The sequence below is a fragment of the Rana temporaria genome, chromosome 5, assembly GCF_905171775.1.
Source record: "Rana temporaria chromosome 5, aRanTem1.1, whole genome shotgun sequence".
Taxonomy (NCBI): domain Eukaryota; kingdom Metazoa; phylum Chordata; class Amphibia; order Anura; family Ranidae; genus Rana; species Rana temporaria.
Genome location: NC_053493.1, coordinates 361475718 through 361502813, shown reverse-complemented (window position 1 = coordinate 361502813; position 27096 = coordinate 361475718). Strand labels below are relative to the sequence as shown.

The window sequence follows — 27096 nt, the reverse complement described above, 5'->3', positions numbered from 1 at the left end:
TCAGGGTGATGTGTGTTAGTTTTCCGCCACACATAGCATTTTTTGCTTTTAGGCCAAAAAGTTCAATTTTGGTCTCATCTGACCAGAGCACCTTCTTCCACATGTTTGCTGTGTCCACCACATGGCTTCTTGCAAACTGCAAATGGGACGTCTTAAGGCTTTCTTTTAACAATGGCTTTCTTCTTGCCACTCTTCCATAAAGGACAGATTTGTGGAGTGCACAACTAATGGATGTCCTGTGGACAGATTCTCCCACCAGAGCTGTGGATCTCTGCAGCTCCTCCAGAGTTATTATGGGCCGCTTGGCTGCTTCTCTGATTTATGCTCTCCTTGCCCGGCCTGTCAGTTTAGTTGGATGGCCGAGTCTTTGTAAGTTTGTAGTTGTACCATACTCTTTCCATTTTCGGGTTAATGGATTGAACTTTGAGATGTTCAAAGCTTGGGATATTTTTTTAGAATCTAACCCTGCTTTAAATTTCTGCACAACTTTATCCCTGACCTGTCTGGTGTGTTCCTTTGCCTTCATGATTCTGTTTGTTTACTAAGGTTCTCTAACACACCTCTGAGGGCTTCACAGAACAGCCGTATTTATACTAAGATTAAATTACACACAGTTGTACTAATCTGAAAGCAATTGGCTCCACTAGATTTTAGTTAGGGGTATCGGAGTAAAGGGGGCTGAATACAAATGCACGCCACACTTTTCAGATATTTATTTGCAAAAAAAAATAAATGAAAAACGTGTATCATTTTCCTTCCACTGCACAATTATGTGCCACTTTGTGTTGGTCTATCCTATCGGATAAAATACATTTACTGTGCGGTTTTGGTTGTAACATGATAATATGTCACCTTTAAAGGGTAAGTTCACTTTTTTTTATTTTTTTTTGTTCTAAATTCCAGTTTCCTTATGCACCAGTATAGAATTCATGTACTTCTTTTATTTTTTTTTATTTTATTTTTTTTAAATATCAAAGCTTTCCATAAAATTTACAGACACGTACCTTACTGTCCTACATCCATGATTCAAAACGTATCTATTGCTTCTGTCTTGCGTCCTTACAGATTGTAGGTTATGACACAGGAAAGAGTTGACCAGCTGACCTCATTGACACACACACTGCATCATCCACCCTCCCATTCCTAGCTGCACATTTTTTTAATTAAATGCAATGAATCAGTGATTACCCTTCTCACTAAATACACAATCAGATTGCATAGTATATGGCCATTGTTATACAAGTACACAGAAGGGAGTGGACAGAAACGCTCAGCTGTCAAGCCCCGTTCACATCTCTGCATATCGGCTACTTGCATTCTCACATGCGTTTTTATTTTATTTTTTTGCAAGGTGTGGAGGTGTTTTGGAGCATTTTTACTCATCCCGCACATTGGGCAGCCCATCCACCTGAATGAACTGCCCTACACACAGCAATCGTCTCAAAGAAGCTTCAGAACTTTTTTTAGAGCGTTTTTTTACTGCGATATTTGGTGCAGTGCATTTCTGAAATGCAAGGAAACGCACAGATGTGAATGGAGCCTCATTGTTTGTGTGTTATCTCACTAATTTCACTTTCAGGCCCCATTTACATTTATCTAGCCTATCACCCTGTATCCAGGCAGGCAGATCTAAAGGAGATTGTACAATCCGACTGTATAGTGTATGGCCACCTTTATACACCTAAAATTACTAGTTGCAGGGTTGTGTAGACTTTTTATATCCAGTGTGTGTGTGTGTGAGATATATAATTACACGTAGGAGCGAAGTGTCAGAAGTGGCCCGGATAGGAAGTGGTTAAAGTGGTATAAAACCAAAAGGCAAATGTGTATTTTGCAGCTTACTAATTCTTAAACCTGATGGCTGCGTTGGCTTTCTTTTATTTTCACTTGGTGATCCAGCCAGTAACGGAACAAGCTGTCCTGCACATATAGCAGTTAAAAGGTTGAGACAAACCATTTACCACTGACGGGGGCACTTAAAATGATCAGCTTTCATTTAAATATGTAAAACCTTTATCCCAAAAGGAACAAAACTGTTTGATGTAACCTCTTATCAAGTGTTAGCTGGAGTCTGTCCTCAGTTTTAGTGTATCTAAATCTGCTAGTGCATTAAACACTTCCTGCTTCCAGACTCACAACGCTGCTGTCCAAATGTGCTTCTTTTGTGTGGAGACACTCTAATACAGGAGGTGTTTTATTGGCCAGATCATCAGTTGAAAACAGCCTAAAAAAAGAGAACGGATGCAGCCACCACATCCTAAGGATCTTTAAGCTGCAGTATATTACATTTTTGGGGGGTTTAATGCTGCTTTAAATGACTTGCCTTGCTTGCAGAGATCTTCACTAGCTTCCGGGTCCCTTGCTATGCAGCCACCCTGCTGTTTTGTGAACACAGGAGGTCGAAGTGAATACCGTATAGAGAACTGTGCTTTTTCTCAATCATTGCAAAGCATTCTGTGATTGGATGCAGTGGAGAGGTGTGGGTGTGACATAATGATCTTCATCTCATCCAATCAGAGAACACATTGCATTCATTGGGAAAATTGGTGCTGAGAGGATGCCCTCTTGTGTTCGGTAAGCAGCAGGGCAGCCATTTGGCACAGGACTGGGAAGCTAGTGGAGATCACAGTAGCGGCAGTGCGTAATACAACCATTTCCAGCTTCCAGGGGGACTGTGCAGGTGTATATATCTTTAAAACTTAAAGTGATTCAAAAACACACAGTGTTTAATTTACATTGTCCCTTTTATTTCTGTATACGGGTGATGGCACTGTAATTATTTTAATAAAAGTACCTTTTTCCTAAGTGAAATACAGCTGTCACATGACCCATCTCTTTCTCAGCCTGTCTTCAGGGAAATATAAGCAGGAGAAACTTCTAGTCCTCTGCTGCTGGTCACATGTTCAAAAATAAAATAAAAAGCCTTCTGAGATACAAAGTAAAAATAAATTAATATCAATAAACTGTTTAAAATTGTCATTCAAATATATACCGTATTTATCGGAGTATAATACGCACGGGCATATAACATGCACCTTAAAGCGGGAGTTCACCGGAAAACATTTTTTTAACATTAGATTGAGGCTCATTTTGTCAAGGGGAATCGGGTGTTTTTTTAAAATCGAAGCAGTACTTACCGTTTTAGAGAGCGCTTCCGGGTATGGTCTTCGGGACTGGGCGTTCCTATTTGATTAACAGGCTTCCGACGGTCGCATACATCGCGTCACGAGTAGCCGAAAGAAGCTGAACGTCGGTGCGGCTCTATACGGCGCCTGCGCACCGACGTTCGGCTACTTTTGGAAAATTGTGACTCGATGTATGCGACCGTCGGAAGCCTGTCAATCAAATAGGAACGCCCAGTCCCGCAGCCCATACCCGAAAGCGGCGGAGAAGATCGCTCTCTAAAACGGTAAGTACTGCTTCGATTTTAAAAAAACTACCCGATTCCCCTTGACAAAATGATCATCAATCTAATGTTAAAAATTAACTTTTCGGGTGAACCTCCACTTTAACTTTAAGAGGGAAATTTCAGGGAAAAAATGTACACAGCCCCCTGGCATAGTACATGGACCCCTTGCATAATATACCCTGTACAACACCGCAGCCCCCTGTACAACAACACAGCCCCCTTTCATTATAAAGACCCCCCCTGCACTCCCAGCGCTGGGACAGGGACAGCGCTGTCAGCATACTCTAAAGTATTGTCAGCCCCTTCTCATACACTGTGTCACTCTCATTGTAAAGCAAAGTTCTAAAAATACCTCCATTAACGCTGTTCTTTCTCTCGTGGACCCGGTCATGTGACTGCTCTCCTCTCCTTCATTGACGGTCACATGACTGTTCTCCTCCAATCAAAAGCTACACACTAGGAGGAGGCAGAGCGGGAGGAGAGCAGTCACAACGAGCGGCGTTAATTGGTATGCAGAGGCTTAGATTTACATTAAGTGTTTACACAGGAGGAGCGGTATATGACAAAGGACTGGCAGTTATGTTTTCTGAACGTCAAAGTTTACTGCCAGCGCTGTCCCATGGCCAGGAGAGGCGGCCCGATCCCCACCCCCTGTTGGTAAAAAAACAGATATCGGCGTAGAACATGCAGGCACGGTTTACCCTCTATTTTCAGGGTAAAAAAGTGTGTGTTATACGCCGATAAATACGGTATTTGAAATCAAATCTTTGATATGTTGTGGCATTGACATGGTGTAATCAGATTTCTGTCAGTCACAGCCTGTTTCACGCCCCTTTAGCCCATGTCTTTTAATAACAGGGAGGTGAAGCTTCCATTAATCTACATGTATTATTTCACCCCCATTGTGTTTAGCTGCTTAGTGGGCATGGAGGAGGAGGGAGGGAGTGGGCTGTCATTTACCACTGTGTATATGCCCACATGTGTGTCTTTATAGTCCTATGGGCTGCTCTGATGTCATGGGGAGGAAATACTCATAGAAACTTACAGAAAACTGAGCATGTGCAGAGTTGCCACCACAGCCACAAACTTCCTAGCTGAATTGGGGAAATGAACAGAAGGGGGAGATAGCGAGCAGCAGGATCAGCCAGGTTTTTTTTGCAGAATACAGAAAACAAATCTCATAGTGGCGGACTGAGTATGAACAAAATATAATTCACCATTTATTAATAGTTTTTTATGATACCTTTTTATTTCCTTCTCATAACATAACACCTGACTGTCTCACCCTCCTCAGATCTGTACTGTGCAATGTACGGTATCTTCCTGTCCGAGACTGGAGCCCACACTTTCCTTTTCTGTGATCTATAAGCGATCTGGGTTTTATACAGCAAGCCTGGGTGAAGTGAGAACATAATGTTCTACAATAATCTGTTGAATGGCAAAGCAGAGAGAATTTAGTGTCTCTATTTAGGTCAGTAACAGACATTCTATGGTGTGTGTGCGCGGTGAAAATTGTAGGAGAATTGAAGAGCATAGGCTGCTTCTAGGACATCACAGTCTGATCTCCCTGCCAGGATAATAGGCACTGGAACTTGTAATGTAACCTAGAAAAGGACAAAGCTGAGCCAGACAGCTGCTATTACAGACTTCATCATGTACGGCCAGCTTTCTACCCACAATAAATGCTTCCTGTTCAGAATTTTCACCACAAATCTCATTCTAGCAGCTGGACAACATCGCTGCAGGAAAGTTTTTTTAAAGAGGTTTTGAAGGCTTACGTTTTTTCAAGTTTTTTTCACCTTAAAGCCAAACTCCAGGCAAATTTTTTTTCCCATGCAGTGGGGCTGTGCCTGCACTACAAGGGTTAACTGCAGATATACTTACCTGATCCTCCCTACACAAGACTTCTCCCTGTGGCCCCTGGCAGGCTAGTGCAGGGAACTATTCGTGGCATCATCACGCCAGTAGACCTGCTCAAGAAATGAGGACGTCAGGAACAGTCCACTGCTGGAACGTGGGGGAAACCATTTGCTGGTGGAGTGGAGGATCGTATGAATATAAGCTTTCTCCTCTCCCCTGGACAAAATGAGTTGCTGATCTTTGCAGTGTGGGCACAGCCTGACTGCAGAGATGGGCTTTGATGTATTCTATCCATTAAAGGGGTTGTAAAGGTTTGTTTTTTATTTTCTAAATATCGTATTTATAGGGGGAGTTGCGCGCTCCGGCGTATAGTGCGCACCCCTAAAGTGGACCCGCATTCCTGTAAAAAAAAAATTTTAGTACTTACAGTTTTGGTGTCTTGCGCGGCGTCCGTCTGCGGCTTCGGTGGTGTCCTCCTTGTCGGGTCCGGCGTCCTTCGGCGGTGTCCTCCCCACTCGATCCCCGCTTCCCGCGCTGAGTTTGAACTACTGCGCCGGCATATACCGAGCGCAGTAAACTCGTGTATAGTCGGGCAGGCTCGGCTCCTCTCGCGGTCACGTCCTGTGCGTCCTGTACATCCAGGACGTGACTGCGAGAGGAGCCGAGCCTGCCCGACTATACACGAGTTTACTGCGCTCGGTATATGCCGGTGACTTGTCCTTAAGGTTCCAGTAACGGGACGGAAATCTCCAAACCTCGCCCGGCATCCAGGCTCATTCTTTAACATGCCCGTGGATTGGAGGATGTTAAAAAAGCCAGGAGGCCGAGCAAACGGAGCGAGCCGTCCGAGCGCAGCGAGGACGTGAGGCCAACTGGCCACTTACCTCGAAATCCACGTCGCCCTGGATGCCAGCCGAGGTTCGGAGATTTATGTCGGCAAGTTTGCGACTGCGCAGTCCTTGAAGGAACTTTCCCGTTACCCGGAACCATCTCGGCAGATCAGATTGCGCCTGCGCAGGAACTTCCACGATAGCCTAAACCAGCTCGGCAGATCACCTGCGCAGTAGTTCAAACTCTGCGCGGGAAGCGGGTATCGGCGTATATCGCGCACCCACGATTTTGCCCTGAATTTCAGGGCAAAAAAGTGCGCGGTATACACCGATTAAATACGGTAGGTTCCTTTTAAGCTAGTAAAAAAAGGGTGATTATACTGCGCTGCTTAAAACACACTAATTAATAAGACCAGCTGCTCACACTGCTAACAAAGACGCATTAGCTGGAACAAACAGAAACAAAATTGTGTAGCGCTATGGCAAATTAATATCTATAATGGTAGTTCCTCATGGGAACAATGGGAACATAAATAAAGTAACAAATGCAATAAAAAAAGTTCTCGTGAAAGATAAAGTCCAATGGTTGTAAACACAAAGTCCATATATCTGTAGACACCACGTGCAAAATGAGGGAACTTGATTAGAATCCCATCGAGACAAATTGTGTAGTGAGTGATCACCGCCACCAGTGGTAGTAAATGGAGGCTTACCGAAGATGGTGGACCTGAAATGACGTACGTCAATCAAGTCATAACAAGCTTCAAGTACCAGACAGGGTACACAAAGTAGCAATCACCAAGAAACTTGCTAGAAGTAATCAATCAGTGTATGATCATAAATGGATAACCTTGGATCTTTGCAGCTCAGCAAGGGGTTAAATAGTTGAAAGAAAATGGAAAGAGAAGGGCCACATAGTGTAAACCGGTATAAAACTGGGTATTTATTGTAAAAAGATAGCAAGTGCACTCACATGTATCTGGATAAAACTCGCATATTCTATAGTATGAGGCGGCAGTGGAGGCGACCCGACGGCGTTTCGTGTTATTCACACATCATCTGATGATGTGTGAATAACACGAAACGCCGTCGGGTCGCCTCCACTGCCGCCTCATACTATAGAATATGCGAGTTTTATCCAGATACATGTGAGTGCACTTGCTATCTTTTTACAATAAATACCCAGTTTTATACCGGTTTACACTATGTGGCCCTTCTCTTTCCATTTTCTTTCAACTATTTAACCCCTTGCTGAGCTGCAAAGATCCAAGGTTATCCATTTATGATCATACACTGATTGATTACTTCTAGCAAGTTTCTTGGTGATTGCTACTTTGTGTACCCTGTCTGGTACTTGAAGCTTGTTATGACTTGATTGACGTACGTCATTTCAGGTCCACCATCTTCGGTAAGCCTCCATTTACTACCACTGGTGGCGGTGATCACTCACTACACAATTTGTCTCGATGGGATTCTAATCAAGTTCCCTCATTTTGCACGTGGTGTCTACAGATATATGGACTTTGTGTTTACAACCATTGGACTTTATCTTTCACGAGAACTTTTTTTATTGCATTTGTTACTTTATTTATGTTCCCATTGTTCCCATGAGGAACTACCATTATAGATATTAATTTGCCATAGCGCTACACAATTTTGTTTCTCCTTTTAAGCTAGTGCATTGTTGGTTCACTTATGTTTTCCTTCGATTTCCCTTCTATATGTTTTTTTTTCTTTGTCTGAATTTCTCACTTCCTGTTTCTCCTCAGTAATCTTGCCCCCATCATCCGAGCCAATCTGGCTGGGGGATAGTCAGCCAGAACAGCTTACTGAGGAGGAACAGGACGTGAGAAATTCAGACAAAGAAAACCATGAAAAAAAAAAACATTTTAGAAGGGAAATCGAAGGAAAAGCTTAGTGAACCAACAAAGCACTAGCTTAAAGGAAGCTATTTAGAAAATAAAAAACAAACCTTTACAACCCCTTTTAAGGTAAAGGCAAATTCCAGTGTCTGCCCCCCTCTATTTAATTGGTCTCATTTGATAGTGTTGTATGGATATGGTTTCTAATCAATTTTGGTCTGGGCATCGATGACCTTTGGTCGTGGAGCTGCACCCTGGTAATCACTTTTTCAAATGTCCACAACCCATCTGAAGTGTGATCATATTTTAAAGACATATGTCTTTGATGCTAAATATTGATGCTACTTGTGAATATTGGATATTGAGCCATTGTGAAGTGTGGGAGGTAACTGGATATGGTGAAGAATCTCCATGCAGATGGTGTTCTGGTTGGTATTGGAACTGAGGACCCTAGTGCTGCAGGGCTGGATGTAAAGCTGTACATGGACAGATCAAACTTCAGCTTGTACAGTAGGGACTGGTGAAATTCTCATCTGTGTTTTGCCCTCCCTGCTTGTCAGAAGTCAATCTGTTGAAGGTACACGCTGGAAACCTTTTGTCCAACAGCGGCTGCAGCCAGTTGTCTGCAGCCGCTGATCAGTATATTCTGACAGCACAGAGTCCTGACATCAGAATACAATGTTCCACTTATGTGGATGGAGGAAACAGTTTTTTTTTTTTCTTCATTTTAACAGAAGACTAGGGACTAGATTCAGAGAGAGTTACGCCGGCGTATCAGTAGATACGCCGTCGTAACTCTGAATCTACGCCGTCGTAAATTTAAGCGTATTCTGGAAACCAGATACGCTTAAATTAGGCTAAGATACGAGCAGCGGAAGTCTCTTACGCCGTCGTATCTTAGTTGCATATTTACGCTGGCCGCTAGGTGGCGCTTCCGTCGTTTTTCGGCGTAGAATATGCAAATGACCTAGATACGCCGATTCACAAATGTACGTACGCCCGGCGCTATTTTTTTACGTCGTATACGTTAGGCTTTTTCGGCGTAAGGTTACTCCTGCTATTAGGACGCGTACGCAATGTTAAGTATGGCCGTCGTTCCCGCGTCGAAATTTCAAAATTGTACGTCGTTTTCGTAACTCGTCTGTGAATGGGGCTGGACGTAATTTACGTTCACGTCAAAACCAATGACGTCCTTGCGGCGTACTTTGGAGCAATCCACACTGGGAAATTCCACGGAGGGCGCATTCGCCGTTCAGGGAAAAACGTCAATCACGTCGGGTCACCAATAATTAACAGAAAACACGCCCCCTCATCCTCATTTGAATTGGGCGCGCTTACGCCGGCCCCATTTACGCTACGCCGCCGTAACTTAGGAGGCAAGTGCTTTGTGAATACAGCACTTGCCTCTCTGACTTACGGCGGCGTAGCGTAAATACGATACGCTGCGCCGCCTTAACAATGCGCAAAGCTACCTGAATCTAGCCCTAGCTGTCTATGCCCAGCTTAAAGCAGCCCATAGATTATGTGGTTTTCTTTCCTTCTACCATCATAGTCTGTTGTTGTATCCTGCTGGCAGGTAACCATCCCAGCCAGCCGAACACAATGATTAAATGAAAAGAACTTACCGCTCTAGATGTACCTGATATGCCCACTGCAACACACATCTGAGTGAAAGCCCCGGCTCGCCTCCGTGGTAAATCATCAAAACAAGAAAGGCTGCACCTCACGTGGGTTCCAAGTAAAGTTTATTGGAATATGAAAATATCCAAAATGACACCAGAGGACACCAGCAGTGGTCAAAGTAGACGCGTTTCATGTGCTTAATCATTTCTGTTGTGTGAAACGCGTCTACCTTGACCACTTCTGGTGCCCTCTGGTATCAGTTTGGATATTTTCATATTCCAATAAACTTTACTTGGAGCCCACGTGAGGTGCACCACCGGCAGTAATCGCATGTAAACAAATCAGACCAGCCTGCCTATAGATGGCTTGAATCCCAGTTCATCAGGGACTAATTCGATCTATCTGTGGCCGGCTTACGTCTGCACAGACTGACATGGCAAATACAGCCACATTGCTACTCGCTCCTAACATTTTGGTATGGTCACCTAGGGTGAGGAACATTTTTCTCAGGTTTGGATGGGCATGCAGGAGCACCCAAAAGACCCAGGAAACGCTTTTACCTAGGCTTTCATTGAATGATTGATTTCATTGGATTTACTTGATGTCATTTTGATTGTACAATGGATATAAAAAAGTTTGCAATGTAATCTTTACAAAATTGCTTGCAATAAAGTGCTATTTCTTCGGCTGATGAAGGATGAAGCCGAGTGGATTCTATATAAGGCTCTTTTGGTATGGGCTAGATGTTTCTTTTATACCAAAAACTTCAGTTTGATTTCCATTGGGAATTGATGCTCCAGCTATAGTGCCTTGCGAAAGTATTCGTCCCCCTTGAACTTTGCGACCTTTTGCCACATTTCAGGCTTCAAACATATTAAACTGTTTTGTTTTTTTTTTGAAGAATCAACAAGTGGGACACAATCATGAAGTGGAAAAAAATTTATTGTATATTTCAAACTTTTTTAACAAATAAAAACTGAAAAATTGGGCGTACAAAATTATTCAGCCCCTTTACTTTCAGTGCAGCAAACTCTCTCCAGAAGTTCAGTGAGGATCTCTGAATGATCCAATGTTGACCTTAATGACTAATGATGATAAATAGAATCCACCTGTGTGTAATCAAGTCTCCGTATAAATGCACCTGCACTGTGATAGTCTCAGAGGTCCGTTTTAAAGCGCAGAGAGCATCATGAAGAACAAGGAACACACCAGGCAGGTCCGAGATACTGTTGTGGAGAAGTTTAAAGCCAGATTTGGATACAAAAAAAATTCCCAAGCTTTAAACATCGCAAGGAGCACTGTGCAAGCGATAATATTGAAATGGAAGGAGTATCAGACCACTGCAAATTTACGAAGACCTGGCCGTCCCTCTAAACTTTCAGCTCATACAAGGAGAAGACTGCTCAGAGATGCAGCCAAGAGGCCCATTATCACTCTGGATGAACTGCAGAGATCTACAGCTGAGGTGGGAGACTCTGTCCATAGGACAACAATCAGTCGTATGCTGCACAAATTTGGCCTTTGTGGAAGAGTGGCAAGAAGAAAGCCATTTCTTAAAGATATCCATAAAAAGTGTCGTTTAAAGTTTGCCACAAGCCACCTGGGAGACTCACCAAACATGTGGAAGAAGGTGCTCTGGTCAGATGAAACCAAAATCGAACTTTTTGGCAACAATGCAAAACGTTATGTTTGGCGTAAAAGCAACACAGCTCATCACCCTGAACACGCCATCCCCACTGTGAAACATGGCGGTGGCAGCATCATGGTTTGGGCCTGCTTTTCTTCAGCAGGGACAGGGAAGATGGTTAAATTGATGGAAAGATGGATGGAGCCAAATACAGGACCATTCTGGAAGAAAACCTGATGGAGTCTGCAAAAGACCTGAGACTGGGACGGAGATTTGTCTTCCAACAAGACAATGATCCAAAACATAAAGCAAAATCTACAATGGAATGGTTCACAAATAAACATATCCAGGTGTTAGAATGGCCAAGTCAAAGTCCAGACCTGAATCCAATCGAGAATCTGTGGAAAGAACTGAAAACTGCTGTTCACAAACGCTCTCCATCCAACCTCACTGAGCTCGAGCTGTTTTGCAAGGAGGAATGGGCAAAAATTTCAGTCTCTCGATGTGCAAAACTGATAGAGACATACCCCAAGCGACTTACAGCTGTAATCACAGCAAAAGGTGGCGCTACAAAGTATTAACTTAAGGGGGCTGAATAATTTTGCACGCCCAATTTTTCAATTTTTTATTTGTTAAAAAAGTTTGAAATATCCAATAAATTTCGTTCCACTTCATGATTGTGTCCCACTTGTTGTTGTTTCTTCAAAAAAATTACAGTTTTATATCTTTATGTTTGAAGCCTGAAATGTGGCAAAAGGTCGCAAAGTTCAAGGGGGCCGAATACTTTCGCAAGGCACTGTATGTTCTTTAAACCTCCAATATTAGTCTAGTTTTCTGCATTGTTCTCTACATTCTCATAGATGATCTTCATGATTCTTTCATTCATGCAATATTTAGAGTGTCGATATTAATAGAGAAAACCTTTTCTATTTTCAACAGGTGTGGATTTATCCAAACTTGAGAAGCGCCCCAATGTTGGAACATTTCTTCTGAAGTTGGACTTTGAAAAGGATATCAGCAAAATCCTTTTTTTCCTGAAAGATGTGGGTGTAGAAGACAGTCAGCTGGGACCTCTGCTGACCAAGAACCCGTTCATACTTAGTGAAGAGCTGGATAATCTTCAGAAAAGGTACCATGTCCAGGGGAGGGTTGAGATGCACCATATGGTGAAAAGTATGTAAATTGCCCCTTTATATTTTTGTGATTAGATATTTAAGTCATGGTTTGGTGTGGAGGCACATAGGCCTGCACAGAGCTCTGACCTTAAAGTGGTTGTACTGAAAATATGAACAAAGCATATCCCTCTATAGTGTGTACTTGTCTCAATCCAGAGCGCTATGTTGTCATTTCAATTTGCTGCTCTGTTCCTCTGCTATCTGCATTAGTCACTTCTGACAAGTTTTCCTGACACCAAGAGGTAAAAAGGTGATGGGGAGGGAGCACCAGCACACAGCCTGTGATTGACAGCCTTAGCTCTGTGTAAAGCCGTGTTTTTACCTTTCCTCCAATCAGCTTTGACTGAGCTCTGCAGAGAGTAACCTCAGTTTCCGAACTTTGCTGAAAACTGAAACAAGTTGTAAAAATGCTTCACTTTGAACAGCTGTAGAGAAGAGAAGACTGCAGATAAACAACAAAAGAACACTGTTCTAGGCAGACATCTCATAATGCATTCCATCTGCTAATGGAAACAGGTGCTGACTCTGTATGTTGGAATGAATCAAAGAAAAGACTGGGCAGCCACAATCCGAGGGTTATTTACGAAAGGCAAATCCATATTTCACTACAAATGCAAAGTGCACTTGGAAGTGCAGTCGCTGTAGACCTGAGGGGGACATGCAAGGAAAATAAAACAGCATTTTAGCTTGCATACGATTGGATAATAAAATCAGCAGAGCTTCCCCTCATTTCAGATTTACAGCGACTGCACTTCCAAGTGCACTTTCAGTACAATTGGAAATGCACTTTGCATTTCCAATTGTAATGTCGCTACCATAAGGCAGCCGCCTTAGGGCACCAGGATGGGGGGTTTGAGGGCAGTAAAATCAGAATCCCCAGCCACAGCTGTGAAACCACCTATCGCTCCCATCAACTCTTCAATGTGCCCCCTCCCTCCTTGCAATGTTCACCGCGCTCCGCTGTCCCACTGGCAAGCCGCTGTAGTCATGGCGGGTGTGTGGCTTGGAAGGGCGGCAGGAGCTCAGCGGACCTCCTGTACACAAACCAGGGAGTGACGTGTATGACATCACTTCCTGGCCTGGAGCTCTCATTCCCCCCGGAATCCGTGTCTGGGGAAGCAGACTGTGTTCCATCAGCTGCAGTGGAGCAGAGGGTCTAGTAGACCCTACATGTCTCCATAAAGAGAACCTGTCACCTATATGCTATCACATAGGGGGCTATTGGGCACTATGTGATGGCAATAAAAGTTATGTAAAAATTAAATCAAATGTTTTTTAAGTATGTAAGGAGACATATTAAAAGATTAAAGTTATTTTGGAGCCACACACAAACAACACATGCATTTGGGCACCTACATATAAAAACAGTGGGCCTGATCCACAAAAGGAATACGCCGGCGTATCTACTGATACGCCGTCGTATCCCTGTTTCTATCTATGGAACTGATCCACAGAATCAGTTTCTCATAGATAGGCAGAAGATCCGACATGTGTAAGGGACTTACACTGTCGGATCTTAGGATGCAGTACCGCAGTCGCCGCTGGGGGCATTTCTCGTCGAAATCCAGCGTCGGGTATGCAAATTGGCACTTACGGAGATCCGCGAAGCTTTTACGCTTCGTTTTTTCTCCGTAAGTATTAGTTTGCTGTTGAAAAATTAGGGCTGCTTTTACAAGGCCTAAAATGTTTACACCTTGTAAAAGTAGACCCTTCTATCCCGTGTCGCTGTCATTTTTTTTTTAAAAAATTTTTTTCTTTCCCGCCGCAACTCGTTTTTTTTTTGTTTTTTTACGCCGTCGCGATTCTCAAAACCCGGCGCAACGTAAAACCGCGCAAAGCATGTCAGGAAAATGACGTCGGGAGCATGCGCAGTACATCCGGCGCGGGAGCGCGCCTAATTTAAATGGGACTCGCCCCATTAAATTAGGAACGCCTTGCGCCGGACGGATTTAAGTTACACCGCTCAAAATTTCTAGGTAAGTGCTTTGTGGATCGGGCACTTAGGTAGAGATTTTGCGGCGGTGTAACTTAAATCCGAGTATTTAAGTTAAGCCCGCTCGTTGTGGATCTGGCCCAGTGATTGTCCTCCACATGTTGTATATGAGCGCACACGCCAGAATAAGAGCAATGATTTTAGCACCGGTGCTTCTGTGTAACTCTAAACTCATGTAGGTCATCTTAGCCCACATCTGCACCTTTGCCTAAGCAGACAAAAACCCTTCCACTGGCCTGTATATAATCACACAGTACACTAGTGTCAGGCAGCAGCAATGAGGACCTGACCAGCTTATACTAGCAGGCAAAGGGACTGTCTGGAAATGTATTCTACATGGACAATCGGCAGTATATGTGGAAGATTGTGTGCTGCCCCTGAGAGCCCTACAGCCCCGGGTTACAGTTGTCTATGCAGAAATCTGTCTCTGGTTGTTATGCCTGCACTGTATACAGCCTGCTTTCAGAAAATCTATGATCTGATGATGTGTATAGGACAAGTCTTATAATAGCTTCTCTCATCCCTGCATCTCTTTATTCTGCTAATTAAGATGGGAAAGATTGACGCGCAAAGAACTTCAAAAGGTTTTTACTGCCTTGCTGCTTATAGGAGAATGTCTGTCTGCAAACAGACAGCAGCTTTTATAATGGACTGCAAGTACAATTTAATCAGTGAACCTCCTAATTTTATCCTGAAAATGTTCAAGGAGAACTATTGTAAAGATAAGCGCGTATCTGCTATTGTGGATCATTCCAGGGCCAACATACTTTTTCTGTCTCTTCCGACCCAAGAAACAAAATTCTTTGCTCGTTTCCTAACAATTTTTTTGTAAACTGCCTGCAGCGTATGTGTAGTGTACAAACTTAAAGGAACACTAAAGGTAACATTTTTTTTTTTTTTTTTTTTTTTTATAACAAACATGTTCTACTTGCCTCCACTGTGCAGCTCGTTTTGCACAGAGTGGCCCCGAACCTGGTCTTCTGGGATCCCTCGGCGACTGTCTCGGCTCTCTCTTGTAAGAACTAATCACCTTCATGCGAGCTTGCTCGTTCGCATGGTGATGAGTTCTTGCGGGCACGCTCCTGTGATACACCCGGCGGCCATAGCCACTCACTGTATCACTCGGCCCCACCCCCCCATTGTCATTGGATGTGATTGACAGCAGCATGAGCCAATGGCTGCGCTGCTTTCAATCAACCAATGAATGAGCCGAGAAGCCTGGGCGTTCAAGACCCGGGATTTTCGAGAGGTCAGGTTAGTAAAGGGGGGCTTGGGGGGGGGGGGGCGCTAATGCATTAAGATGAAAAAACTTGTACCTTTTAAGCTGGCCAAAGATGGATAGAAATTTGAATGTAAAATCGATTTTTCATATGGTTAGTGCGCTTTCTGCGACAGCCAATTTTTGTTTCAGGATTGCAAACATGGCTCCAATGCAAAAAATAAATAAATGCATATTTTTATTTTTTCAATATGGGTGCATTTTTTTTTTTTTAAAGGCAAAATATGACTTTAATGTACGGACTTCTTTTTTTTTTTTTTTTTTGGTAAATATATTAGAGGTCAGCTCATGTAAATGTACATTATTTGGGAATATTTGTATCCACATGTGTTGGTGTTTGATCATCCATGTAAGGTTTGTAAGACATGTACAGTACATAGTATTTGCAGTGCTTGTGCTTTTCTACTTCCACATTGCAAGGCTGTGAGTCAGCTGATCCTCGGAAAAAAAGACATGGCCTGTGTGGTTAACGTGTTATCTTAAAGCATATCTAACCCCCCCCCCAAAAAAAATATTGTTGTAATGCCGGAGATTTTTTATTTATTTTTTGTGGGACTGCGACATTGCAGCGGACAGAGCGGACACTTTTGACACTTTTTTTTTTTGGGACCAGTGACATTTATACAGCGATCATTGCTATAAAAATGCACTGATTTACTGTATAAATGACACTGGCAGGGAAGGGGTTAACACTAGGGGACGATCAAGGGGGTTAAGTGTGTTTTAAGGGAGGTGTTTCTAACTGTGGGGGGGAGTGGACTGACTGGGAGTACAGAGAGATCGCTTTTCCTGATCACTAGGAACAGACGATCATACTGTACTCCCCTGACAGAATGGGGATCTGCTTTATTTACACTGGCAGAGCCCCGTTCTGCCTCTCTGAGGAGAGATCACAGATGGCGGCAGACATCGCGGCCTCTGGCCACATGCATTGGCGCCGTGCATGCACCCACTGTTTCTATTACACAAATCGCTCCCTACCGGTACGGCAATTTGTGCAATAGAGCCACCCTGCCACAGTATAAATGCAGCAGCTGGTCGGCGAGTGGTTAATAGCATTTTAGTAGCAGTTAGGAGCATTCAGCATTTTTTTTTTCTCTGCTGGAAGAACACTACAAAAAACTCCACAAAAACATATATTTTTTTCCTGCTTCTAGATCAGGGATATGCAATTAGCGGACCTGCAGCTGTTGCCAAACTACAAATCCCATCATGCCTCTGCCTCTGGGTGTCAAGCTTGATGCTGTCAGAGTCTCGCTATGCCTCATGGGACTTGTAGTTTGGCAACAGCTGGAGGTCCGCTAATTGCATATCCCTGTTCTAGATGATAAAGCTAAAAAAATGCCTAAAGTAGTGTGCATGGACACATAGGATAGCACTATTTAGCTTCTAGGCATGGAGCCTAAAAGCTTACAAATGCTGCTATTCTGCGTTTGAGTGTTTTTGAGCCATAAGCTTGTGGGCGTAAAGTTTTGCTTAAAAAAAAAAAAAAAAAAGCTGCAAAATGCGAAAGCTAAAAAATGCTACTGCAAGAACGCTGCAAAACTCATTCTACAACTACAGATTTTTTATAGCGAACGCTCCTGGTGTTTTTATATCATCCAATGTGCATAAGGCCTAAATATAGTCAATGTTGATTGAGAGTTCTGCTTTGAATGTCATCGGGGACATGCCATCCTTTGCAGCATTAAGGGCGGCTCATTGTCCATGCCAGACAAGAAGAGGAAGTTGGGCTAATAATTACCAGTTGCCAATTTCATCATGGTTCTGGTTTTCATGTAATTACTCACCAAACTGAGCACGTATCTTTGTGTTCCTCTTTGTTATTTCTAATATAAGGAAACTGTTTTTTAGAGTGAATGTGTACATTCATTCATTGCTGAGTGAGTGAAACACAAATCATCTGCACACAGCTAGTGGATGCTTGAATTGAATTGACCTTTCTCAATGGAAAGTTCCGTGTAAATTTCTGGAATTACTTTATCAGTTAACCTTGGTGCTATAGGCATACTGAGTTTCTGCCTGAGGACTCTGCTTCCTGGTCTTATCTCTGTTTTACGGTATATTTGTACAACTGCTCTAATTGTCAGTCACATCCATTTATAAAGGCAGGCTATTTGCTGTTCGCCATTTACACTTGTACTCGCCTAATGTGTTTTCCTGCTGCAGGCTGATTTTCTGCATTTTCCATGATGTAGAATAAATTACAATCTTGTTGTTGGATTCAAAGGGGGTTGTAAAGGTTTAAAAAATAAATAACAAACATACCATACTTGCCTCCACTGTGCAGTTCGTTTTGCACAGAGTGGCCCCAATCCTCGTCTTCTGGGGTCCTTTGGTGGCTTACTTCGGCTCCTCCCCACAAGAGCTAAACCCCCCCCCCCCCCCGGGAAGTGCTCTCCCGCATCCTTTATTTGATTAACAGCAACGGGAGCCAATGGCTGCGCTGCTATCAATCATCCAATGAAGAGCCCACAAGAGCTGGGGTAAAGTATCGCGGAATCGTGCCCATGGAGATTCGGGGCTCAAGTAAGTAAAACGGGGGCTCGGAGAGTGCAAGGTGTTTTTTCACCTTGATGCATACGAAGCATACCCCTTTAAGAGAAACTTGGCCTGTACACACGATCAGAAAATCAGACGACAAATTGTCCTTTTTTTTTTTGCATGCTAGTTGCATCGAAAATAGAGGTTACTAAAGTGACAAAAATCGTCGTATAAATATAGAATAAAAAATCGGAAGTGATGTCATGTGTTTGTGTATTTCTATTGTATTTTCGGACGACAACTGTACTGATTTAAACAAAAATCATACAAGATTTTTTTTTTGGTTGTGTGATCTGATAATATCGTATGAACTGTCATGATTGGCTCTCGAAAGCTCTGTACTAATGATCCAATTTGTAATACGATTGCTTTGAAAGCAGTATTTTTTGTCCGTTTTTCAGATCCTATGTACGGGCCATTAGGCTGGTCGTACGTGAGCCTTTTTTCTTTTTTTTTTTCAAACAGCAGAGTTGAATTAAAGAAAATTACTTGATTTCCCCAGCCACACACTTAGTGGTTGTGTGCAGCAGCCCCCCAATACTTACCTGAGCCCACTGTTGATGCAGTGATGTTCCCGAGAGCCTTGGCTCTCTGGGGACTCGCACTCCTGATTGGCTTTTGGCAGCAGCGGGAGCCAATGGCTGTCTATTAAAGCCAGTTTGCCAATTAGAAGGGGGCGGGCCGAGGTTTAGCTCTGTGTGAATGTACACATAGAGCTGCAGCTCTTTTATATACTGCCTGCAGCATATGTGTAGCACAGCACATTGTACGCACTTAAAATGGTTGTAAAGGCTGAAGATTCTTTTTCTTGTCAATTCATTTTATTGTAATTAAAGGAAAGGCAAGTACATACATGAACAAAAGAGAATCGTCTCACATAGTACATATGGATTAACAAACATCCGAACAACACATTTTCGTCAGGGACGAATGGGGTCTGGGGTTCACATAGATTATGCATGTGGTTGTCTGCCACCATAATAAACTAACAATTGTAAAGGAATAAACAATAGGTACTGATATAGAAATCGAGAAGTGCCCATCATAGAATGTGGATGGAGACAAGAGACGATACCGTTAGCAAATGTAACAAATAGAAGAAGGCGTAGCACGAAAATAGAAGAGGGGTAACAGAGAGGAGCATGAGTACGAACGTGTCTAGGATCCTAGTAGGTGCGATGCCAGTGAGTGCTGGCTGTAGGACACACGTCCAAAGGGTCAGGCAGAGAAGAGGGAGGAACAAGTATAGAAGGGGAAAGGTCTACCAATACGGCAAAGCGGTCCCAGTCCAGGACATGTAACAAGCAAGAGGTTCGACTACCAAGGCAGTAATAAGGAGCGGTCAAAGTCAGAGGGTAAGCAGTGCTTGACCCAAGGCTGCCATATTTTTTCAAATTTCCGTATTTTGTCATTTTCAATGGCTGTCATTTTAGGATAGATAAGGGCCCTATTCATTCTATGTTTAGTTTCAGCCACAACCCAAATCTGTGATTTCCTCGCCTTGGCTATGGTTGCTTGGCCGCTGTGGTAAGTTGTAAGAATATTTGGAATTGGGTATGGGTAAGCTCGGCCGGCTTAAGGTTCTAGAGAGCCGTTGCCGAGTCATTAGGGATATTGGTTTCTAATGCCTTGGAAGCCAACTCAAAAATGCTCTTCCCAGAACTCTTGGGCGACAGGGCATTGCCACCAGATGTGTATGTGGGTGTCTAGAGCTGAGCAACCTCAAAAAACATGTCCCTGTGTACGATGTGACAAATTTTGTGATCCTTGCCGGTACAATATACCAACGTGCTAGAAACTTGTAGTTTGTTTCAATTGCCAAAATGTTAGGTGAAGAGGATTTGGTGGCTAGCCATATCTACCCCCCGCCCCCCAACTGCAATATTGTACTTGGAGGTCGACCGATATATCGGCCGATATTTGGCCGTTTTGGAGAAATCGGCATCGGCTGATTTTCATCCAAATCGGGCCGATATTTTACAATTCCCGCTAGCGATGCCACGGCTCCGGAGCTAGGCCGGAGCCGCGGCCTTTCCTGATGCTGTGACCACGGCGGCAATCCGCGGCTTCGGCCTAGCTCCGGAGCCGCGGCCATCTTGGTACACCCAGCGCGGCGTCCCTCCTCTGTTTACGCCCACAGAGGAGGAGGGGCCCGCGCTCGTGGGACACACACCGCTCTGGTGTCTGTACTACGGGGGTCAGTGGGGGGTGTCTATATTGGAGGGAGAGGGGGTCTGTACTGAGGGGGGGTGACACAATTTTTTTGCACCAGTGCCACCTGCTAGTGCCAATTAGTGCCACTTGCCATCCAGTGCCATCTGCCAGTAACAATACCAGTGCCACCTTCCATCCAGTGCCATCTGCCAGTGCCACATACCAGTGCCAATTAGTGCCACCTTCCATCCAGTGCCATCCGCCAATGCCACCTGCCAGTGCCACCATCCAGTGCCAATTAGTGCCACCTTTCATCCAGTGCCATCCGCCAATGCTACCTGCCAGTGCCAATACCAGTGCCACAATCCAGTGCCAATTAGTGCCACCTTCCATCCAGTGCAATCCGCCAATGCCACCTGCCAAAACCACCTGCCAGTGCCAATACCAGTGCCACCATCCAGTGCCAATAAGTGCCACCTTCCATCCAGTGCCATCCGCCAATGCTACCTGCCAGTGCGAATACCAGTGCCAATTAGTGCCACCTTCCATCCAGTGCCATCCGCCAATGCCACCTGCCAGTGCCAATACCAGTGGCACCATCCAGTGCCAGTAAGTGCCACCTTCCATCCAGTGCCACCTGCCAGTCCGATCCAGTGCCACCTACCAGTGGCAACTAAAGCCATAAGTGCCACCTGCCAATGCCAACCAGTGCTAACTATTTCCACCTGCCAGTGCCAACTGCCAGTGCCATCTGCCAATCAGTGCCACCTGCTAGTACCATCTTTCAGTGCCATCCAGTTCAACCTGCCAGTGCCAATAAGTGCCTTCTGCTAGTGCCATCTTCCTTCCAGTGCCAATTAGTGCCATCCAGTGCCACGAGCCAGTGCCACCAATAAAAAATAAAAATCGGCCTAAAATATCGGCCACAAAAATCGGCATCATATATCGGCCGCCCAGATTTCTAAATATCGGCATCGGCCAGAGAAAAACCCATATCGGTCTACCTCTAATTGTACTCTGACAGTGGGGAGACTTCTCCTATGTCAGAACACACTGAAAAGACTTGTGCTGATCAAGAGAAAAATTTCCAGCAGGTCAGTTGTACACAAACCAATCAAAATATTGCACATACATGGATCAAAATTCTTCCAGTTTCTGCTGAATTGGCTGAATTTCGATGAACTTATGGCAGATGGTTCGAATCTCGGGTGATTCTATGCCTTGGTCCACGAACGGTTCTTTCTATTTTTCAGACTGGAGCGAATATATTTTTTATTGCAGTTGACTAATCCTTATGTGAGGTTTCCTTTTTAAAGGCCTAGTCCACCTTTTGGAAAAACATTTTAAAAAGGAACAGGCCTGAAACGTGTTGCTACTGCTTTTTTTTGCTGTCTGAGTTGTGCTAGAGAGATTTCACTTCCTGTCTTGGAAACAAAACAGGAAATTAGGAAATCTCTGCATTTATTATTTATTATTGAAGGATTTTTCCTCAACTCTGCTCTGGTGACAACTAACAATTTTTGGATTCATGATCAGTTTGCCATCTTAATGTAAGGTGACCAGTTTCCGCGGATGTGTTCGACCATGTGTACGGCCTAGCGGACAGGTTTCCAGCGGACAAAAGTTTCTTAGCAAGCTAAGAAACTTGTCCGCTGGAAACATGTTCGTCGGACATGTCCGATGGTTATGATGTGTAACCAGCGTCCCGAAATCCTGCGCATGCGTCAAATTGATTCGACGCATGCGTGGAAGCATTGCACTTCCCTGTTTGAGAACGTCGGTGTCTTCTATGTCACCGCGTTCTCTGTCCGCGGGGATTTTGGTCTGATGGTGTGTGCACACATCAGACCAAAAGCTCCCAGGAGACATGTCCGATGAAAACGGTCCACGGACCGTTTTTATCGGACATGTCTCCTCGTGTGTACGGGGCCTAACTCTCCGGGCCCCGGCTACTACTGGATGGGGAGCGGAGGAAGATCATTCCGCCAGGGAAGGCAAGGAGAAAGGAAGGTGGCTGGCCAGGATTTGAGCCAAGGCAGAAGAACATGTGAGCGAAGCTGAATGGGCATGCGCCCGAAACTGAAGAATTATTCCCTCCGCTCCGACCAGCACATGATCATCAGAAAGGGGCACAGATAATGGGAAAAATACAACCTCCCTATGCTAGTAGGCACGGCGGAGCGGGGGGGTGTAATTCTAATTTTTGTATTTTAATTCTGCACTGATTGTCTTTGAAATTGCCCCTGCCCCCTATTAAATCCTATCTGTGGACAAAACTAGGGACAGACTTGGTCCGGGGACAGTGTCCTCAATCAGGGGACTGTCCCCTGAAACTGGGGATGTCTGGTCACCCTATCTTAATGGTAGTGGTCACCAGGACAAATAGAGAGGTGAATCTCCCCAGTAAAGTCAGACTACAATAAAAACTGTCCTTTTTATGCATAAAATAAAGAAAATTATGTTATTTTTGGTTATTTTGTTTTTATATAACTTGCCTTCGCTCTGATTCCATTTTGCACGTTCTTGTCATATGATGCAGGGAAGGAGTTGTCAGGTCATTACCTTTGGTAGTTTATTACCAATCTCACCCAAGTTGTTATCTATGAAAAAAAAAAAGAAAAGACAATTCAAAGGTCTTTGTACACCGCACAACACAATTTTAGGGTTGTTGTCCTGTTGAATTCCAGTTTTTCTTCCACCACTCACTCCAAATATGTACCCCCATCTTTGTGCACTGATCAAAAAAAAAGGAACACTTTTTAATCAAGTCAATTAAACTCCTGGGATATTGATCTGGTCCGTTAAGTATCAAAGGGGGTTGTTGTCCAGTTTCAGCTGCTTTTGGTGTTAATGAAATTAACAGGTGCACTAGATGGGCAACCATGATACGACCTCCAAAACAGGAATGGTTTTACAGGTGGAGGCTACTGACATTTTTTTCCCTGCTCATCTTCTCTGACTGTTCACTCGTTTTGCATTTGGATAGGGTCAGTGTCACTGCTGGTAGAATGAGGAGATACCTGGACCCTATAGAGGTTGCACAGGCAGTCCAACTCCTTCAGGATGGCACATCAATGCGTGCCATTGCCAGAAGGTTTGCTGTGTCCCCCAGCACAGTCTCAAGAGCATGGAGGAGATTCCATAAGGCAGGTAGTTGCTCTAGGAGAGCTGGACAGGGCCGTAGAAGGTCCTTAACCCATCACAAGGACTGGTATCTGCTTCTTTTATGCAAGGAGGAACAGGATTAACACTGCCAGAGCCCTACAAAATGACCTCCAGCAGGTTGTGAATGTCTCTGACCAAACACTGCCCGGCACTGTGGAGCTCAACTGCCATTTGCCATTGAACACCAGAATTGGCAGGTACACCACTGGTGCCCTGTGCTTTTTACAGATGAGAGTAGGTTCATCCTGAGCACTTGTGACATACATAAAAAGGGGCTGGAGAAAGCATGGAGAACATTGCGCTGCCTGTAACATCGATCACCAGACCAGTTTTATGGTGGGTCAGTGATGGTCTGGGGAGGCATATCCATGGAGCCACGCTCAGACCGCTACAGGCTAGACCAGGGATCTTCAAACTTTGTCCCTCCAGCTGTTGAAGAACTACATGTCCCATGAGGCATTGTAAAATTCTGACATTCAGACATTGACTATGCATGATGGGAATTGTAGTTCCTGAACAACTGGAGGGCCATAGTTTGGAGACCCCTGGGCTAAAAAATGGCACCATGACTGCCATTAGGTATCGGGATTAAATCCTTGGACACCTTGTCGAACCCTACATTGTTTCAGTGGGTCCTGGGTTTCTCCTGGTGCATGTCATGTGGCAAGAGTATGCAGGCAGTTCCTGGAGGATGAAGGAATTGATACCATTGAATGGCCCCACGCTTGCCTGACCTAAATCCAATAGAACACCTCCTGAGACATTGTTTCGGTCCATCGTACAACGCCAGGTTACACCTCAGTCTGTTCAGGAGCTCAGTGATGCCCTGGTCCAGATCTGGGAGGAAATACCCCAGGACACCATTCATCGTCTCATTAGGCGCATGCCCTGATGTTGTCAGGCATGCATACAAGCACTTGGGGTGCCATACAAACTACTGAGTAGCATTTTGAGTTGCTGCAATGAAATTTCAGCAAAATGGACTTGCCTACTGCATCATTTTTTCACTTTGATTTTCGAGATGTCTTTAAATTCAGCCCTCTGTAGGTGGATCATTTTCATTTCCATCAAACGGTGTGGCATTCTTTCGTTCCTAACACATTACCCAGTCCATATCAGTATAGATATCCAGCTTGAGATTTTCCCCCATTGAGATCTGATGTGTTTTCAACGTGTTCCTTTCATTTTTTTGAGCAGTGTATATTTCCCACTTGCTAGGCAATGAGTAACTTTGTATAGGCACGTCATAACAGAATTGAGAAGAACTCTGGCATGTCAAAGATAATGTCTTTTCAGAGAACTGGCTTCCCTTGTTTCCCAAGGACTTGGCTGCTAGGTAGCAGAAATGCTTACAGTGTTATTAACTTCTTCCAGTCCGGGCCTTTTCTGGAACTTTTTTCTTTTCTAGAAAATTACTTAAAACATTTTTATATATATATTTTAAAGCAGAGGCCCTAGCGAATAAATCGGTGGGTTTTGCAATTTTTTATGCCACACGGTATTTGCACAGCGGCTTTTTAAACGCAACATTTTGGGGAAAATATATATACTTTTGTTTTTCATTTTAATACAATACATAACACAATTTGTTGAAAATATAGAAGATGAAGTTACGCCGAGCAAAAAGATACTGAACATGTCACACTTTAACATTGCGCATATCCGTGCAATGGCAACAAATGACGTAAATTTTACTATTCATTGGTGATGCTTTAAAAGCCTTTACAGGTTACAATTTAAGATTTACAGAGGAGGTCTGGTGCTAGAATTACTGCCTATGATCTGATGTTTGTGGCGATACCTCACATGTGTGGGATGATCGCTGTTTGCTTGTGGGACCAAAGCCTGCCTTTGCGCACAAGCACAGGAGCACTTCGAATTTTTATTTTATTCATGCTGTTTTAATTTTCCTTTTTTTTTTTTTTTTATCAATTCTATTGCTGTCACAGGGAATGTAAACATCTTTTTGATGGCAATGGGCATGTGACATGTTCTCCTTATGGAGAGATCTGTGGTCTATAAGACCCCAAATCTCTTCTTTGCACTTTAAAAGCATTCAAAACCCCAAGATCAGTGATTCTGAATGCTTTCCGTTTTCAAAAAATGGCGCCGATGGTTTCCGAGTAAACAAGTGATGTCATCTCTTCCAGGTTACTATTATCCTGGCTTTGCTTGGCTGTCCAGCCAGCGGATGCGCTGGCTGATTGCTTGGGTTTCTCGGTGGGAAGGGAGAACCTGAGAGAGCCATTTTAATGGGCTGTGAAGCATTCCGACAAAAAGCAATAAAAAATGCATAGGTGTAAGGGTTTACCTACACTCTAAAGGAGTACAGCCAAAGCTTGTTTGGCTGTAATTCTCCTGTGGATCACAGGAGTGCAGTTCGTTTTCAGCAGCTGTCGTCTGATGTCACAGAGCCGGTTCAGGCTTGGGGTAGATCATTACAATAAAGTTGGGACCTGCCCACAACCCTGGACCAGCACCTGACCTGACTCGGCATCTTGGTGAGCTGCTGAGAGTCTAAGGCCCCATGTCTGTTTTGACGGACTCCGCTTGCTCAGCAGGGATTGCTCCGTTGATTCCCGCTGAGCCGGCGGATGACAGGTCTGTCTCTGCTCACTGTGCAGGGATGGACTTGTCAGAGCTCCGCTCTCCTCTATGGGGGATCAGATGAAAATGGACCGCCTGTCCTTTTTATCTGATCCGCCAGACAGATGGAAACTAGGGTTTCCATGCATCTGGACTCAGTGGAGCTGATCGGATGTCAGCTGACATGTCACCACTGACATCCGTCGCTTCATAGACCTGCATTGTGCGTCCGTTCAGGTCCTCCTAAAAAACTGACAGGCGGCCCCCTCCACACCCCAGGGCTTCAGTGAGCGAGAAGGGGGCAGAGCAGAGAGCTGGTGACTGGTAGTCACCGGCTCTCTGAACACAATGCTTTGAGAACTGAGCGATCAGCGGTGTTATTTCGCTCAGTTCTCAGCCCTAGAGCCAGTGGGGAATGATGCTGCATCCACCTAGGTAAGTGTGATTTTGACAAAAAAAAAAAAACAACACAGAACTTATTTTTTTAAGCTGGGCTTGGTGGAGTGCAGGTTTATTTTCAAGGCAAACTTTTCACTAGAGGATTGTGGGGACTGCCACCAGTGACTACCTTGTGATTGTACTGTTATGCCGATCCTCTGGCTTCAGTACTTTCCTGACCTGCGTCCTTCTTCTGGGTGAATGACTCAGAAGAAAGTCAGGAGTCGGTGTAGGCCTTTGTACATGTTCAGGGACTCAGAATGGTGAAAACAGAAACCAGCATGGCCATCAGGGAAACTAGCATTTTCAGAATGTGATCTCCACAGCAGCAGCCTTCGTATTTCTCTCACCTTTTAGTACGTAGATAACGAAAGTCTGTAAACATACCTGTGGAAAATGTGGACCTGGCATTGCTCGCCGTCTCCAGTTTCTATTCGTCTGTCTTGCCTCCTCTCTGCCAACTTGTGTGAAAGGTCTCCACCCGAGTCGGCACAGCCAGAGCTTTTCCCATTCAGTTCAGAGATGCCGCTGCCAAATATTACACACAGCGT

General features: G+C 44.2%; 1 protein-coding gene across 1 annotated transcript in view; it reads left to right on the top strand.

Moving 5' to 3' along the window:
• MTERF3 (mitochondrial transcription termination factor 3) overlaps nucleotides 1-27096 on the top strand; it is a gene marked incomplete at its 5' end in the record, with an annotated part of 65014 nt that overhangs the window by 24452 nt on the left and 13466 nt on the right. Inside the window, 1 exon segment of the mRNA XM_040354743.1 lies at nucleotides 12151-12340. Coding sequence (XP_040210677.1) covers nucleotides 12151-12340 — 190 coding nt within the window.